We start from the raw sequence: 19,418 nt of genomic DNA on the forward strand, positions 1-19,418 counted from the left end.
ACTGAAGATTGAAGGATCAAATAAGATATCCCACCTTTTGCAAAGCAAAAATAAAAATAAAAATATTGAGGCAAGAATTTAATAATGATGATGATTAAAATCCTATTTGTAAACAAATTTCTCTTTACTTTGTTAAAAACTTTGACAAGTTGTAACATCGAACGTCATGTCAATGTTGATGTAGGGTGGTCGGAATCTGCATGAATTAGTAAGATAAAAACCCTGACAAACCTAGGGTGTCTCAGTGTAGCTAGAAGCATCCCAATCATGCTTCTTAAAAAGAGTTGCAAAACGTCATTGATCGAATAAGAGAAGTTGAGTTAATTTTATTTGAAAAAACCTTAATATGCATTTAATTTTCGATTAATTTACATGCCTTTTATGGTATTTAAGCTGAGTTTTCAGTGACCATAAGTACATGTATACGATATACTATGCACGTATTAAAGTACTTATCACTTAAAATCGATAATTTATTATATATGAACAGGGGTGAACTTTATTTCACATGACGAAAAAGAGGGTAAATTGACACAAGATTTTCTTATCAAATTAATTAAACTTCCCGAATACTATAAAAGGGAAATATTATCTAAATTAAGCCGAAAGAAACATCGGTCAATAAGACAATACAATGGCACAATTTATGGAAACAAACTTGCTTATTTTGAAGACGACAATATTATTATTTTTGGTGGAATCGCATGGTCATATTTTATTACAAGGTATGAATTATCAATTTGTGGAGACCGAAATGATATGTCTTACCAATTGACCATAAAAATAGAAAATGATACTGAGCATAGATTTCGTAGAAAATGAGAAATCTTAAATAAATTACAATATTATTTTGTATTTTTAAAGAAAAAAAAGAATGCAAAAGCAGTTTTATTAAATATACAAGAAAGTAGATGTGGTTTATTAGTAAATGGGACAGTAAAGTAATCTAGCAACATAACTTTTTAAAAAAAAAGAAATACACTTGTATTGAAAGCACGAAGCACTGCAAAAACATTTACAATGCAAAGATGCCGAAAACCGATTTATAAAAACGAAAACAATCTATAACAACACTGTCGACATGATTACTTTCATAGTGATATAGATTATACCACAATGTTGACTATTGTTACTTTCATAGTGATATAGATTATAACACAATGTTGACTATTGTTACTTTCATAGTGATATAGATTATAACACAATGTTGACTATTGTTACTTTCATAGTGATATAGATTATAACACAATGTTGACTATTGTTACTTTCATAGTGATATAGATTATAACACAATGTTGACTATTGTACCCCTTTTCTATACATTTGTTTCTATTACGTCTGTTTGTTTTGTTCACACATCGTTGTCAATATGATAGAATTTTATGCGACTCTCATACCAGCAAGAGAGCCTGCTTTCAAAGTCTTTCAAACCGTGTTTAGTCTACCATTTTCTACATAAGAAAATGTCTGTACCAAGTCAGGAATATGACAGTTGTTATCCATTGGTTTGATGTGTTTGAGCTTTTGATTTTTCAACTTTCCGATTTGAATTTTCCTCGGAATTCTGTATTTTTGTAATTATATTTTTTGCTAATTTTCGCTTCTTTGAATTCAATTTCAATGGAATAAACTTCTGTATAGAATATTAAGATAAAGGGTAATTCTTTTCTTACCATGTTTTTTTTTTAATCAATATGTTCTTACTTTAATAATTCTGAAACAGTTCTGATGATCAGTAAGCCATAAGCCATTTAGGGATTTTTCAGCCAATAAGCTGAAAAGATATTTACTGTCAATCATACGAGATCAAACATATAGATTGTATGTTTTGAAACGGATACTACTGTTATATGTGAAGTCAATATTTCTACACATCACATTAGATGTTGTTTTACAAATGGTACCCTATGACCTTATGCTGATTCATTGTTCGGTTCCGACGATAGTTTTTTGTAAAGAAATATTCTTATTAAACTAAATTATATTTTCACAAATCAGTACAACATTTCTTAACCTAAAAGTTTTTAGGTCCACATGCCCTCAGTTTTCTGGTTCAACTTGTTTTCTATATCGTCATGCCCCGGTCTTTTTTAGCCAATTACATGTTTTTGGGTTTTTTCTCATTGTTGAAGGTTGTCAAGTGTGGGATATAGGTTACGTACACCCATTTTATTTTTATTCTGACGTATTTTTGTTTGCATTCTAACATATTTGTTTCAGACTACAAGGAACATCCGTGCATTAGACCATGTAAGACGGATCATCCAATGACATGTGAATATAACTTTACAGTTGAATACTATTATACTCTTACAAAGTCTTGTTACGAATGTCCTTACAATACAACTGATTGTGGACGACCTCATTGTGTTCCAGCGGATGGGAATCAAAGGGGAATAATCACAGTGAACAGGATGTTACCGGGCCCTGGTATACATGTAAGATATATAAATTTATCCAATTAGTCTGTTCTAAAATCAAAACAAACCTCTGTACAAACAACGATTGTTAGCTTAATTTTTGTCCACTCTTAGGGGAGCTTGACATTTATTTGGGGGGAAATTATCACAAAAATCGACACCTACTTTCGAAGATGAGAATTAAGTATTCAAATGTCTGCAAAAACATTCAAAATTTTACGTACACCATGTTTAAGATTCAAGTTATAAGTTTAAATATCGATTTTTGAATTTTCGGGGTGAAAAACAAAAAAAATCGTGTTTTTGCCTTAAGCAAATATCACTCTGTAAATATTAGACCAATTGGGCAATTATCTATCTTAGAACAGTGTATCCAATTTCATTATGTATGGTAATTACATTTCATTGTATCGTTTCTTTTGCTGACTAGTATATTAACAGACAAAATGTCGTGTATCAGTTCTCTATACTCTATTACATTGTACAACTTCACGCACATCTAGCTTTATTACGAAGATTAAAATTTCTATTTTGTCAGGAATCAAAATTATTCAAACCTAATTTCAAACATTAAGACAACATTTTAAATATATGATGCGATCATTTATTTACACTGATTTTTCAGAGAGTTATATGTTTTACAATGGGCACCAGTTGTACACAGTTTCTCCTGATTTAATTTCTTTTTATAATATGAGGTCAGCATACCCTCATCACGTTAAACTCAGCCTTTAAAGTTTCAAACTATTTTTTTAATGTAAAATATTTAAAGAGTCTAGACTTTAAATTTGTTTTCATCATAAGGATATTACAAAATGAAATAAAACTTCTTTTAATCGATCTAAAGGAAATTTTAACCTCTTATGTAATATCTGTAATGCAATTCATGTGTCGCAAGGACAAATAACCAGGTACACGTATATCAAGGAATCATTTTACCAAGAGAGCATGTGTCCCTAAAATCAGATAAATTGATAAAACGAAACAAAGTACAAAGTGTTAACCGTTATTCCTTTAGTAAGTTAAAACACCTTACGTAATCATTAAAATGACAATAAATGTCCAATCAATACTTTAACGAATGTGTCATCCGAACAATTGTGTATGCGTTCGGTTGCACGTAATTCCTTTATTGAGTGATTGGTTTGCAAATACAATTCAACAAATCTAAAAGGAAGCAGTTAAGATAAGCAAACAAGGCGGTAAATACCGACTGGTTTTCATAAGGAAATCGGAAAAATAGTCTTGAAAACTGTTGCTGAACAACAGATTATACAGATCCCTTATTAACACTTCTGATTGGTCTTCCTCATCATACAGATCCCTTATTAACATTTCTGATTGGTCTTCCTCATCATACAGATCCCTTATTAACATTTCTGATTGGTCTTCCTCCATATAAAGATCCCTTATTAACATTTCTGATTGGTCTTCCTCATCATACAGATCCCTTATTAACATTTCTGATTGGTCTTCCTCATCATACAGATCCCTTATTAACATTTCTGATTTGTCTTCCTCCATATAAAGATCCCTTATTATCACTTCTGATTGGTCTTCCTCATCATACAGATGCCTTATTAACATTTCTGATTGGTCTTCCTCCATATAAAGATCCCTTATTAACAATTCTGATTGGTCTTCCTCATCATACAGATGCCTTATTAACATTTCTGATTGGTCTTCCTCCATATAAAGATCCCTTATTAACACTTCTGATTGGTCTTCCTCATCATACAGATGCCTTGTTAACACTTCTGATTGGTCTTCCTCCATATAAAGATCCCTTATTAACACTTCTGATTTGTCTTCCTCATCATACAGATGCCTTATTAACATTTCTGATTGGTCTTCCCCCTTTGATTGATATACTCTAATTGAAATATTTTTTTCGGTCTTAAACTTTTGCTTTTATTTTCATTATTGTCTCTTCGTATGTTTTTATTTGTACGATAACATCAGTATTCTACATGTGTTTCAAACAACCATTAAACCATGTGTATGTTTTCAGGTATGTTACAATGATACTATAGTTGTAAATGTTCATAATAAGCTGGAGGGTAGCGAAGGAACATCTGTACACTGGCATGGTATACACCAGAGAGAGTCACAATTCATGGATGGTGTAGCCATGGTAACACAGTGTCCAATACTACCATACACTTCATTCCAGTACAAGTACGTTAACAGTGTGAAAAACTAGACTAAGTATTATTTGCATTATGGGGGATTTTAAAAACAAACTCAGAGATAAACAAGTACGTTAAAAACAGTGTGAAAAACTAGTATTATTTACATTGTGGGGGATTTTAAAAACAAACTCAGAGATAAACGCAGCTTTAAAGAAATGAACCCATACATAGTTCACTACAGTAATTTAGCAGTAATGTTTATCTGACTTTATCTGATCTTCAATAATGCAAACAAAATTAATGCTTGAAAATATAAGACATTGAATATCCAGCATACTCGTATTTATTTTTAGACATTTATTTATTTCGACTAAGTATTGTAGCAAGGTCAGTGTAATAACCCATGTATCCAACTTGTAATCACTTTGCCACACATTATATCAAGGCTTTACATATAAAGATCGGACATATAAATCCAAATACAAATTCTAACGTTGTATCTCTAGATTTAAGGCATCGACATCAGGAACACACTTTTGGCATGCTCACTCAGGATTACAGAGATCTGATGGTTTCTTTGGACCGTTAGTCATACGGCAAACCCCAGAACAAGATCCACAGTACAGCATGTACGACATTGACACACCAGAGTATACAGTAATCATCAACGATTGGTTGACAGAGCTGTCAATCAACAAATTTGCTCATCATTATCTTGCAGACGGTGACAATAAACCAGCATCAATGCTTATAAACGGTACAATTTTTGGCATATTGTTTACACGAGACATCTAAATGCATAGAGTGAAAAACTACAATACAATAACAAAATAACACAATAAAACTAAACATGTGTTTTTCAACTGTAGACAGGCACTTGTCTCCTATTTTTTTAATATACCTTATAATATAACAGTGCAATTTAAGATATAAAGGAACTTATTTTTTGAGACAAGTGCCTGTGGACATTACTCATAACATATTAGACTTTGGTACAATTTGGAATTACTAGATTTTTAGAAAATGACTTGTAAACTCATCTAGATACAGCTATTATAGGAATCCACAAAAAAAACCGTCTTCAAACTTTACGAGTAGGGTTTTCATAATGATGTTTTACTTGAGCAATGGTTGGGTTATTTGATGAATGTAAAACCTTGTCTAATATCTAGATTTTGCTCATTTTTTCTAGGACTGCGTGGTCTCTATAATGCATGGGAATTTAAACAATTATAGTGCAAATGCGATGTTTTGGCAATTCCTCACAAACAAAGATCTTTTTTCTTTTTTTTTCTTTTCTTAAAAGGGGAACGAGTTCTGTCTAATGCATATCTCGTCTTTAATGAAGACAGTTTTTAAAGGCTCTTTCTAGAATAGAGTTGATTTTAGTTACACACACGTACAGATTACCATTATCGATTTCAAATATGTCTCCCTAATCTCTCCATAGTACGTATTCTTTCGGTATAGACTGGCTTCATCTTCTTATATCTCATATATAATATTTTGATACACTTATATATTATCATCAGTTAAGTTTTTATATTTCTTTTGTTTCTATTCAGTATTTTATGTTTTAGGAAAGGGAGCGTTTCAGAAGTTTACGACGCCTACAGGAGGTGAAGTATACACGCCATTTGAATTTTTTACAATCGACTCTGGTCGCCGATACCGCTTTCGACTGATCAGTAACGGTCTGCTTTATTGTCCAAAACACATTTCTATTGATGACCACAACTTAACAGTTATAGCTACGGACGGAACTCCAATCGAACCAATAGAAGTGGAAAGTCTGATAATGTACAACGGAGAGCGGTATGACGTCATCATAAACGGTGATCAGCCGGTTGACAATTACTGGATGAGAGTAGTAGGACTTGCAGACTGCGAAGTTAAAAATGCTTCACAGCTGGCTATAATAAGATATCGAGGAGCCAATGAGACTGACCCCTCGGAATCAAGATTTCATGACGATGTAAACAGAGATGGAAAGGTATATAGAAGTCCCTAGTTTGGTTTTATAAGTTGTAAGTTCCGACCTTTGGAGACTGTGTTAGTTGTTTCACACTCCTGTAGTACATGAGGTTATACATACAGAGTATATATGAATGACAAAAAATCATGGCTTTTTGTAAAATGTCATTCTTTTTAAAATAATAGATCTAAACCCTTCATAAATTATAAATAGTTTATAAATAAAAAAAAAGGACATTGAAAGACCTCAACGAAGCAATGATCTAACTATAAATACTCAATGATTAAATGGAGTTGAAATAAAGTAAGATGGACACTTTGAGATCAATGTATGGCTATTGATTATTAACGAATTCAAAAAAGTACGTTTTATATGACATTACACCATATCTTAAACTTTGGAACAATATAACATGGACACAACAAGTGTTTGCTCGAGTTACATAGTAAGGTCACATCAACGTTGAACCTTGTAACCTTGAAGAACGACAACCATCGGTAAAGGTTTGGATAAAAAAAAAGAATAAACTAAAAAACTACAAAGACGACATCAATTGAATAAACTGAGTACCTGAAACGATAGACAAACATAAACCTCTAAAGAGTACTTTGTAAGAATGCTCGTTGCACGAAAAACAAATTATGTTCTGGTTGCAGAATGTTAATTAGTTTATATTTCGATATTGGTGTTATTTATACATAAACATTATTACAAATCGTTTAAACATATATTATGTTAAGACAGTAATATTTTATTTCTACCATCTTTTTAATTAAAGAAACTGAACCCATTGAATTCCCAAGAGACAGAGACACTCATTCCAGTCTCCAGTTTGGTATCAAAACTTGACGACGATGCATCACTGAAAGATGTTCCGGACAAACGCTTTTATTTGGCGATGGATTTCTACAATATCAGTAACTACCGATTAAATGATATGTACCAAATGCATGACCATGACCATATCCATTATACACCACAGATTAATCACATCTCTAACACATTACCACCGTCACCAGTGTTATCACAATTTAATGACATCCCAAAGGTAAGTTGAAAATGAAATAAGAAGATGTGGTTTGATTTCCAATGAGACAACTCTCCACAAGAAACCAAAAGGACACAGACATAAGTTATAGAACATTAATTATGATAATGGAATAAATAAACAGCTCTCTCACAAGCATAAAACCTCTAGCTGTAAAAATATAAGGGCATACACTAGTATAGTCACGGGGACACATTTTACTGCATCCACACAGCACGAGTAACAAACCTTGCAGTAATTATAAAAAAAAAAGATGATGTGGTATGATTGCCAATGAGACAACACTCCAAATTATACCTGCAAAACAAAAACAAAAACATGACAAGTTCCATTATTAGCAGATTTTTCACTGGAAATAACCTGATAGTAGGTGAAAAATTAAGAACTATTCTCACACATGCACATAAACGAAGTCATACTTTGTACAAATTAATACATTAACCATAAAAACAATCCAGAAGAAACAGGTGCATTAACTAACTTAATTTATCAATAAATTCGTTTGTTGTAGGAATTACTATGCAATCCAGAGACCCTGAGTAAGACAACCGACTGTACCAAAGAATACTGTGAATGTGTACATGTACAGAAAGTTTCACTAGGAGATACAGTAGAACTGGTGCTCATTGATGAAGGACAAACATATGATGCAAACCATCCAATGCATTTACATGGAAATTATTTCCGAGTTGTCGGTATGGATAGGGTAGGTAGAATTGTACCTTTTGTTATGTTGTTAAAGATCGTTTGTATGTGTTAGCCATTGAACTGCAGTACTGTATGTTATATTATCGCTATTTTGTGCATTTTTCCTTTGATCTTTTTTTGTGATAATTTTCTTTCATGCTACTCGCTTGAGATGGAAAATTATTGCCAGAAACTAAGCATGCACGTGGCGTTGCTAACGAAATTGACAACGTCGTCATAGGTAAAATAGCGATAAAAAGATTATCATTGATCATCTCAACTCAATTGACTTTCTCGCTTTCGCCGTCCCGGCTCAAGCGAGAAAATCAATCTCGTTGAGATGATCACTGATAATCTATAATTATCGCTATTTTGTGCATTTTTCCTTTGATCTTTTTTTGGTGATCATTTTCATATCATGCTTCTCGCTTGAGATGGAAAAATTATCGCTAGAAACTAAGGAGGCCACGTGGCGTTGCTAACGAAATTGACATGAAATTGACAACGTCGTCATAGGTAAAATAGCGATAAACAGATTATCATTGGTCATCTCAACTCGATTGCTTTTCTCACTTTCGCTGTACCAGCTCAAGCGAGAAAATCAACGATAATCTATAAATATATACATTTAATGAAGCTAAGTAATAACACTAAAACTTTTGAATGAATAAGAGGCCAACTTCTGTGATAGATTTCCGTGATGTATGAGGTATGATATTCCATTTAGATTTAAACCGACACGTAAAGCAATTTTGAAGAACACTAACAAATAAAAAATAACAAAAATCCCCGGCTGTCTGAGAAATTGAAGCTACATGTATGCATATGCATAGTTAGGAGATTCTCTCCTTTTTTCGCTTGAAATTTGTCACACTAAAGGAGAGGGTATGATAAGAGCTTTATTATTTGACATTAACTTACAAAAACAGTCAAATTCTGCGGTTTATAGAAAATCATGGGCTAGTACATATGTATCAGTGAATAAAATCTGAAAATTTGAAACTGAAATATCAGTTGTATTTTCACAATGAAGTCATACACATTTTGAAATTGATGAGCCTGTAATTCGGTTGTTGTCGTTTGATGTTGTATATCATATTTGTTTTCCGTTCATTATTGTGTACATAAATCATGCCGTTAGTTTTCTCGTTTGAATTGCATAAAAATTCGTTGTTAATTTATGTGTCGTTTAGTCTCTTGTGGATAGTTGTCTCATTTGCAATCATACCATAATCTTCCTATTTTTATAAATCACCTTGTTTGCCTTTAGTTTTTACAAAATTGGGTATGAGTAAATCCCTTACTCAAAGAAGTATTTGATAATTTGCAATTACATATTTCTTACAGCTTGGATCCACTACAACTTTAGAGGAAGTAAAAAAACTAGACGACCTTGGATTATTGCAAAGAAATCTTACAAAACGGGCAGCTAAAGATACTGTTACTGTACCAGATGGCGGATACACGATTGTTAGGTTCCATGCTACTAATCCAGGTAAATATGGTCGACCATTTCGTACTTTGACCTATAATGGTTTACTTGTGTCCACAAGAGACTAAATGACACATAAATTAACAACGATTTTTTATGCAATTCAAACGAGGAAACTAACGGCATGATTTATGTACAAAATAATACAAAAATTGTGACTTGGGTGGTTTTTAGACGAATGCAAGAAATTTAAAGATTGGAGAACATATTATATGTATTAGTAGTCCTATCTCAAAATCAATAACTTTTTTGACTTTTTTAGGATTTTGGTTTTTCCACTGTCACATAGAATTTCACGCAGAGATAGGTATGGGCCTAGTTTTCCAAGTTGGTGAGATCCATGAACATCCAAAATCACCGCTAAATTTTCCAAAGTGTGGATCGTGGCATTAAGTAAAGGGATCATTCACTGGAAGAATTGTTTAAGCTTTTCCAGTAGACAATTGAGACGCTTTAATTATGCAGACTATTCATATTGATTTGAAATAGTTAATAAATTACATATGCATTTCTATTATTTCATTATGGTATTTATACTGATAACAACATAAACGGTACACACGTATCTGCACCAGATGCACATTTCGACAATCAATGTCTTTTCAATGAAGCTCAGGGTAAAATATTTGAACATCCAAACCTTATTACAAAGATGAAGGCTTTCACTGAAGTAATACACCATTTTATTTATGGACCAGCTGATGACAACTCTGGGTGTGGGATTTTCTAGTTGCGTGGAAGAACCATTGGTGGCATTCGGCTGTTGTCTGCTCTTTAGTTGGGTTGTTGTCTCTTTGACACATTCCTTATTTCCATTCTTAATTTTATTATAAAACAAAAAGGACAAAAAGGTATATCCAAAGCTGGGAAAGGAACTAGAGCTTTATATTATCAGGATGATATATTCCTTGATTTCGAACAATTAACAAAATTGTGTATAAGCAAATTTCAATAACACAAAATCCGTATTGTCATACTAATACCGAAGTACTGGCTACTGGGATTGTATTTAAAATTGAAAATTGAAATGGGGAATGTGTGAAAGAGACAACAACCCGACCAAAGAACAGACAACAGCAGTCTTTGAATTGAATAACACGATAAATGTAAGAAAAAAATAAATCGGAAGATTGTGTAAGCTTACAATTGGTACAGATATGCTATATAAATTGTCTTAAAACTCATAAGGCATAACTACGTAAGCATTCATTTGAATAAACGTGTTTGCTGGTTTTTGTAGCGGAGAGTATTTTGGACGACGCCTTAAAGTGAAGCAACTATGAATAGGTCAAAATAATACAGATAAAATAAATTACTGGTGAAATCAAACTACATATAAAATATAAATGGTTGATTGAGTGTTGGTTGGGCAATGTTAAGTGGAATATATGTCATATATGTTATGGACGGCTACATAAAAGAGAAATATCTAAATTGAAAAAAGACATATACATGCCTAAAATCCTCTCAACTTTCGTTCTAGCTGCTGAGACATATAATAATAATAATAACATCCACGACATCGATAGGCATTTATATCTTAAATCGGAGGAAACCTTGAAATAATATTACAGAAAAATGTTGATTATTGTAGACGGTGCATTACGTTTGCGCGCATTACCATTACATTTGCGCGCAAAAAAACATTACGTTTGCCCGCAGCTTTTGATTACAATTGCACGCATTTATTTGACAGGTAAACTCAGGTAAGCTCAGGTTATAATACTTATTTATTTGTAAATTTGTTCAATTATTTCTAAGTAAAAGTACCTTTCCGTTAGTCTAAGTCACCTACTCACCCACGAGGAGGTTGAAGTGGGATTCAAGCAGGATAAGTCGGTTGCATTATATTCTATTAATACGAAAAGTTTTATATTCATCATGTACTAATGATTTTCTTCCCGATTTGTTATAAAAAAAAAACACGTCAACTGTTCGTGCTTTGACCAAACTTTTCAAACTAACTTAAATTATTTACGAATTTAAAAGAGATCACTACTCGGGGTACTTGTTCACCCTGGCAAATTCGTAATGAAGTTACATGTTTGCTCTAAGTTATGACGGAATTTATTAGGAACACTTTATATTTTGTCTTAGAGTTCAATATAAACAATATATAATTAAAAAATATTTTCAAACTTAATGATTTTAAGTCATATCTAATATGAAAATTATAGTCATTTATATTTTGATATTATTTATATCTTATTATATTCCCTTTTTGACCTGAGTTTACCTGTAAGATGAATGCGCGCAAATGTAATCAAAAGCTGCGCGCAAACGTAAAACATTATAATCCCCTAATGCGCGCAAATGTAATGCGCCCATTGTAGAAGCCTGATTGAACCCGAGGGACGAAACAGTGGTATTTCACACCAACCATTAATGGCAGCATTACAAACGACCAATCTCCGGCGCAGAGATCACATATCCGTTCCGTTCAATACTTTGTAACACTACACTCATATTAAGTGCAGTATTGCGGAGCATGTATGGAACGGATATGAACTCTGCGCCGGAGATTGAACAAACGACATGTTAGCTTTAGGATAAAGAGTTATACTGTTTATATTTAATCTAGCAGTTACAGAATCGACAAAGCGACATAAACAGGTCTCCTCGTGATTTAGCTAAATTTGAAAGAAATTGTGTTTTTTACTCGGTGAAAGTCAAATACATACATCTATTGTATATATATATTGTAAATATTGTCAGCTGTAAAAGAGGGACGAAAGATACCAGAGGGATAGTCAAACTCATAGATTGATAAAATAAACTGACAACGCCATGGCTAAAAATAATTGACAAACATACAAATAATAGTACAGAGGACAAAACGAGCATCTTCAAAAATATTGTCAGCTGTAAAAGAGGGACGAAAGATACCAGAGGGACAGTCAAACTCATAGATTGAAAATAAACTGACAACGCAATGGCTAAAAAAAATTGACAAACATACAAATAATAGTACAGAGAACAAATCGAGCATCTTCAAAAATATTGTCCGCTGTAAAAGAGGGACGAAAGATACCAGCGGGACAGTCAAACTCATAGATTGAAAATAAACTGACAACGCAATGGCTAAAAATAATTGACAAACATACAAATAATAGTACAGAGAACAAATCGAGCATCTTCAAAAATATTGTCCGCTGTAAAAGAGGGACGAAAGATACCAGCGGGACAGTCAAACTCATAGATTGAAAATAAACTGACAACGCCATGGCTTAAGATAAATAGACAAACATACAAATAATAGTACAGAGGACGAAACGAACATCTTCAAAAATATTGTCAGCTGTAAAAGAGGGACGAAAGATACCAGCGGGACAGTCAAACTCATAGATTGAAAATAAACTGACAACGCAATGGCTAAAAATAATTGACAAACATACAAATAATAGTACAGAGAACAAATCGAGCATCTTCAAAAATATTGTCCGCTGTAAAAGAGGGACGAAAGATACCAGAGGGACAGTCAAACTCATAGATTGAAAATAAACTGACAACGCCATGGCTAAAAATAAATAGACAAACATACAAATAATAGTACAGAAGACAAAACATAGAAGACTAAGCAACTCGAACCTCACCACAAACTGATGGTGATCACAGGTGCTCCGGATGAAACTGTGCACACATTTATATAAAAAAAAATGCATCTGATGTAAACTTATAAAGGAAAGGTATAGGTCAAAAGATTAACATCAATGATATGTTGTTAAAAGCCCAATTTTTCGCCGTACAAAACTCGATTTACTACATTTAATTTATACCATTTTCCATATTAAAGAAAATTACTTGACATATGTGGTTTAATGACGAAAGAAGAAATTTAGCAGCAGCCTTTCTGTGGATATGTTGTTTTTTTTTTTTTTTGTCTAAACGTTGTTTTGGGTTATTTTTTGGCCAAGGGTTTGTCAATTTCTCTTCTACTTATTTTTTTTTTGTGTGTCTCTATGGCTCTATTAATGGCTCCTCCTACTGATATACTTTTACAGTTCAATTTAAACGTATATTTACTAAATTACCAGTATTAATCTCCAGGTTATCTTATTTTAAAACAATTACTCAATTCTTCTAAGAACATTATAGTGTTAAGGATGCATGGTTTAAAAATTTAAGAAATATAACTCTTATTCGGATATAGTATTACAGGATGTGCATAACCAAAACCAGGAAGAGGCTTTAATTACATTGCCAGAAATTTCTCTATATATATCTAGGTTTTCAGATGTCCTAAGTAATATAGATCTTCAAAGGGTAAGTATATTATACATATAGAGTTACAATTTAATAGAAATGATAAAAAGATAAAGAAAAAAAAAAAAAAAAGCAACAGATATAATAAAAGGTGACAATCAAAAATGTACTAAGTTTAGTACTTTTCCTAAATGGATTATTATTTATTCTATAGTATTTTTTATATCTCTGTTTAGATTTGGGCAAACTCAAAATCAATGTCCATCTTGCAAAATGTAGTGGTTTTGCGCTTTTATATATACGTTGTTTTTTTTTAATATATAAAAACTCTTCAAAGATATCAAGGCATATATTATTGCTTTTCGTCTATATAAGACTTACAAGTGACGATATATATATATATATATAAAGAAGAACATGGGTTATGATTGCCAATGAGACAACTCTCCACAAGAGACCAAATGACACAAAAATAACAGCTATAGGTCAACCGCGTACCGCTTTCAACAATGAACAAAGCACATACCGTATAGTCAGCTATAAAGGCCTCGAAATCACACGTCATTCAATGACAAATGTTCTTGGAGGAAAATCCCCGGAGTGCACTATAATTCTGTTCTGTTAACTGTCTGATTGTAATTTCAATCAAATCTTTCAGATGTCTTGGTTTGTGTATGATCATCTTTTAAGTTATATAAATATACTGTCGTAGACGAATTTCAAAATGCATACAAAGAATCCTGTACAATTCATGATTTATACCGCCGATCGACATTATAAAAATGAAGGTGAACACATCTTTGTTATTTTAAATCTATTAACTTAAAATGATTTCATATAAGTGTTGAATTTTAAAATGTTCTATCTTTATATATTTACAGGTTTTGAAGACATAATTTGAGGACAATTTATTATCTTCTTTAACACAGAATTCAATCATGCAGGTATGTCGTATGTTAATCATTCTCAGTGAGAAAACTATTTGGCATTTTATGTTATCGGTCGTCTTATGCAGAGACAAAAATTATGGCCGAGTCTATCAAACATGTACACTTATGTTGTTTTTGTTTTTTGGTGGGGTCCTTTATGGCTTGCTGTTCAGTGTGAGCCGGTGCTCTGTGTTGAAGATCGTACCATGACCTTTAAGGGTTTGCTTTTGTTAGTTGTGACTTGGGTGAAGAGTTATCTCGTTTGCACTCAAACCACATCTTTCTATGTCTATGCATATATATTGTGTTTGCAACTACCAACTATGAATTATAGTAGTTTACAAAAGTGTGACAAAAATGGTCATCAATCGCATTAAAAGCAGTTTTAAATAATATTCTGTAGTCATTACCACATAACAACGTGTATTCTCCCGCCTGAAGAAGAGACAGAATTGATGAACCTCTAAGACTTTCAATGTTTACCAATGAGCCAAAACATAGAGATAAACAATAGACGAAATATGATCTTTTTCAAGTTCTCTTTATTTAGTGTTTCTCGCTCCCATTGTATTGCATTCTATTACCTAAGTCACATTCTCTTTATTGAGTGTTTCTCGCTCCCATTGTATTGCATTCTATTACCTAAGTCACATTCTCTTTATTTAGTGTTTCTCGCTCCCATTGTATTGCATTCTATTACCTAAGTCACATTCTCTTTATTGAGTGTTTCACGCTCCCATTGTATTGCATTCTATTACCTAAGTCACATTCTCTTTATTGAGTGTTTCTCGCTCCCATTGTATTGCATTCTATTACCTAAGTCACATTCTCTTTATTTAGTGTTTCTCGCTCCCATTGTATTGCATTCTATTACCTAAGTCACATTCTCTTTATTGAGTGTTTCTCGCTCCCATTGTATTGCATTCTATTACCTAAGTCACATTCTCTTTATTGAGTGTTTCTCGCTCCCATTGTATTGCATTCTATTACCTAAGTCACATTCTCTTTATTGAGTGTTTCTCGCTCCCATTGTATTGCATTCTATTACCTAAGTCACATTCTCTTTATTTAGTGTTTCTCGCTCCCATTGTATTGCATTCTATTACCTAAGTCACATTCTCTTTATTGAGTGTTTCTCGCTCCCATTGTATTGCATTCTATTACCTAAGTCACATTCTCTTTATTGAGTGTTTCTCGCTCCCATTGTATTGCATTCTATTACCTAAGTCACATTCTCTTTATTGAGTGTTTCTCGCTCCCATTGTATTGCATTCTATTACCTAAGTCACATTCTCTTTATTGAGTGTTTCTCGCTCCCATTGTATTGCATTCTATTACCTAAGTCACATTCTCTTTATTGAGTGTTTCTCGCTCCCATTGTATTGCATTCTATTACCTAAGTCACATTCTCTTTATTGAGTGTTTCTCGCTCCCATTGTATTGCATTCTATTACCTAAGTCACATTCTCTTTATTTAGTGTTTCTCGCTCCCATTGTATTGCATTCTATTACCTAAGTCACATTCTCTTTATTGAGTGTTTCTCGCTCCCATTGTATTGCATTCTATTACCTAAGTCACATTCTCTTTATTTAGTGTTTCTCGCTCCCATTGTATTGCATTCTATTACCTAAGTCACATTCTCTTTATTTAGTGTTTCTCGCTCCCATTGTATTGCATTCTATTACCTAAGTCACATTCTCTTTATTGAGTGTTTCTCGCTCCCATTGTATTGCATTCTATTACCTAAGTCACATTCTCTTTATTGAGTGTTTCTCGCTCCCATTGTATTGCATTCTATTACCTAAGTCACATTCTCTTTATTGAGTGTTTCTCGCTCCCATTGTATTGCATTCTATTACCTAAGTCACATTCTCTTTATTTAGTGTTTCTCGCTCCCATTGTATTGCATTCTATTACCTAAGTCACATTCTCTTTATTGAGTGTTTCTCGCTCCCATTGTATTGCATTCTATTACCTAAGTCACATTCTCTTTATTGAGTGTTTCTCGCTCCCATTGTATTGCATTCTATTACCTAAGTCACATTCTCTTTATTGAGTGTTTCTCGCTCCCATTGTATTGCATTCTATTACCTAAGTCACATTCTCTTTATTGAGTGTTTCTCGCTCCCATTGTATTGCATTCTATTACCTAAGTCACATTCTCTTTATTGAGTGTTTCTCGCTCCCATTGTATTGCATTCTATTACCTAAGTCACATTCTCTTTATTGAGTGTTTCTCGCTCCCATTGTATTGCATTCTATTACCTAAGTCACATTCTCTTTATTGAGTGTTTCTCGCTCCCATTGTATTGCATTCTATTACCTAAGTCACATTCTCTTTATTTAGTGTTTCTCGCTCCCATTGTATTGCATTCTATTACCTAAGTCACATTCTCTTTATTGAGTGTTTCTCGCTCCCATTGTATTGCATTCTATTACCTAAGTCACATTCTCTTTATTTAGTGTTTCTCGCTCCCATTGTATTGCATTCTATTACCTAAGTCACATTCTCTTTATTGAGTGTTTCTCGCTCCCATTGTATTGCATTCTATTACCTAAGTCACATTCTCTTTATTGAGTGTTTCTCGCTCCCATTGTATTGCATTCTATTACCTAAGTCACATTCTCTTTATTTAGTGTTTCTCGCTCCCATTGTATTGCATTCTATTACCTAAGTCACATTCTCTTTATTGAGTGTTTCTCGCTCCCATTGTATTGCATTCTATTACCTAAGTCACATTCTCTTTATTGAGTGTTTCTCGCTCCCATTGTATTGCATTCTATTACCTAAGTCACATTTTGATTGTATTGATTATGACATCAAACTTGTTGTTTTAAGGGTTTCGAACATCGTTTCAGTCTAGTGTTTCCTCTTGCTGTTTATACAGCTGATTAAATAACAACATATTTTACATTTAAAATTTGTATTGCTGTCACTGTGTGCTATTTACAGTGATTAAACAATAAAATCTTTTTTCCAGATGAAATTTGCTTTGCTGGCACTGTGTGCTGTTTTAATGTATGCCAATACTGTACAAGGTCTTAAAACTGGACTTTGGGGGCGAAGACACAGACTGTCAAATGTGTATCAATGTTACAACCAGTGTAACTACGGCTTGAACAAGTGCCTCCGTTACCAATGCAGACCAATTTACTATAACAGAGGATATTACTACTACAATCAGTGTTGCCAGAATTGCCAATACATCAAACAGAAGTGTAACTACTTCTGTAATCAACATGGATACTATCCAGGATATAACCATAAATTCTGAACCTAAGAGATATTACATCTCGTCAACCTAAGAGATATTACATCTCGTCAACTTGACCATCTTTCTTTTATGTTCAGTTGATTTTTCAATTTTCTTTATGAATCATTTAATAAAACATTACAAATGAATGTATTCTTATATGCGTTTTCCCTGTTACTTTCCGTTCACTAAAAATTGAAAAGTTTGAATGTACATGTATGTTAATTACATTTATCCACACAAACTCGACATAAAGAACACTACACATTTATCCCAATTAAATCGGAATAGAGAACATTATGCATCTATCCCAAATAAACTCGAAATAAAAAAAAACACCACTAATCTATCCCTATACACTCAGAATAGACAACGTCAAACATCTATCCCAAAACACTACGAATAGACAACACCAAACATCTATCCGACAACACCACGCATCAATCTCAATTACCTTAGAGTAGACAACAACAAACATTTATCTAAATACATTCGGGATAGACAACGTCAAACATCTATCCCAATATACTCGGAATAGACAATACCACTCATCTATTTCAATACACTATGAATAGACAAGATCTCTCATCTATCCCAATACACTTGGAATAGACAACACCAAACATCTACCTTAATACACTCTGAAAAGACAACACCACACATCTATCCCAATATCATCAGAGAAGACAACACCAAACATCTATCCCAATATACTCGGAATAGACAATACCAGTCATATATTTCAATATACTATGAATAGACAAGATTTCTCATCTATCCCAATACACTTGGAATAGAAAAAACCAACCATCTACCCTAAAACACTCGGAATAGACAATACCACTCATCCAACTTAAAACACTCGGAAGAGACAACACCACATATCTATCCCAATACACTTTGAATAGACAACACCACTTATATATCTTAATACACACGGAAAAGACAACCCCAAACATCTATCCCAATACATTCGGAATAGACAAGACCACTCATATATTTTGTTACACTCTGAATAGACAACAACACACATCTATCCGTATATCATTAGAGTACACTTAACATAGACAACACTAAACATAAATTATTATACCACAATACACTCGGAAAAGACAACACCAAACATGTATCCTAATACACTAGAAAAAGACAACAACTCTCATCTATCCCAATACACTTGGAAAACACCAAACATCTACCCCAATACACTCGGAATAGACAAAACCACTCATCTATCTTAATACACTCGGAATAGACAACCCCACACATCTATGCCA

The 19,418-nt window shown here is 33.0% G+C and overlaps 1 protein-coding gene and 1 long non-coding RNA gene across 2 annotated transcripts; both read left to right on the forward strand.

Moving 5' to 3' along the window:
- The first annotated feature begins 561 nt into the window (after positions 1–561).
- LOC143085102 (uncharacterized) lies at positions 562–10,268 on the forward strand. The gene is made up of 9 exons (XM_076261289.1): positions 562–725; positions 2,221–2,438; positions 4,432–4,598; positions 5,059–5,309; positions 6,133–6,545; positions 7,306–7,575; positions 8,087–8,281; positions 9,610–9,757; positions 10,017–10,268. The coding sequence occupies exons 1-9, from the start codon at positions 635–637 to the stop codon at positions 10,145–10,147; spliced, it is 1,884 nt and encodes a 627-aa protein (XP_076117404.1). The 5' UTR covers positions 562–634; the 3' UTR covers positions 10,148–10,268.
- Positions 10,269–14,829: 4,561 nt separating this feature from the next.
- LOC143043118 (uncharacterized) lies at positions 14,830–18,290 on the forward strand. Its single transcript, XR_012968202.1, has 2 exons — positions 14,830–14,901; positions 17,869–18,290. It is a non-coding gene; the product is annotated as an uncharacterized LOC143043118 (long non-coding RNA).
- Positions 18,291–19,418: the final 1,128 nt, after the last annotated feature.

Source organism: Mytilus galloprovincialis, chromosome 8, assembly GCF_965363235.1.
Source record: "Mytilus galloprovincialis chromosome 8, xbMytGall1.hap1.1, whole genome shotgun sequence".
NCBI lineage: Eukaryota > Metazoa > Mollusca > Bivalvia > Mytilida > Mytilidae > Mytilus > Mytilus galloprovincialis.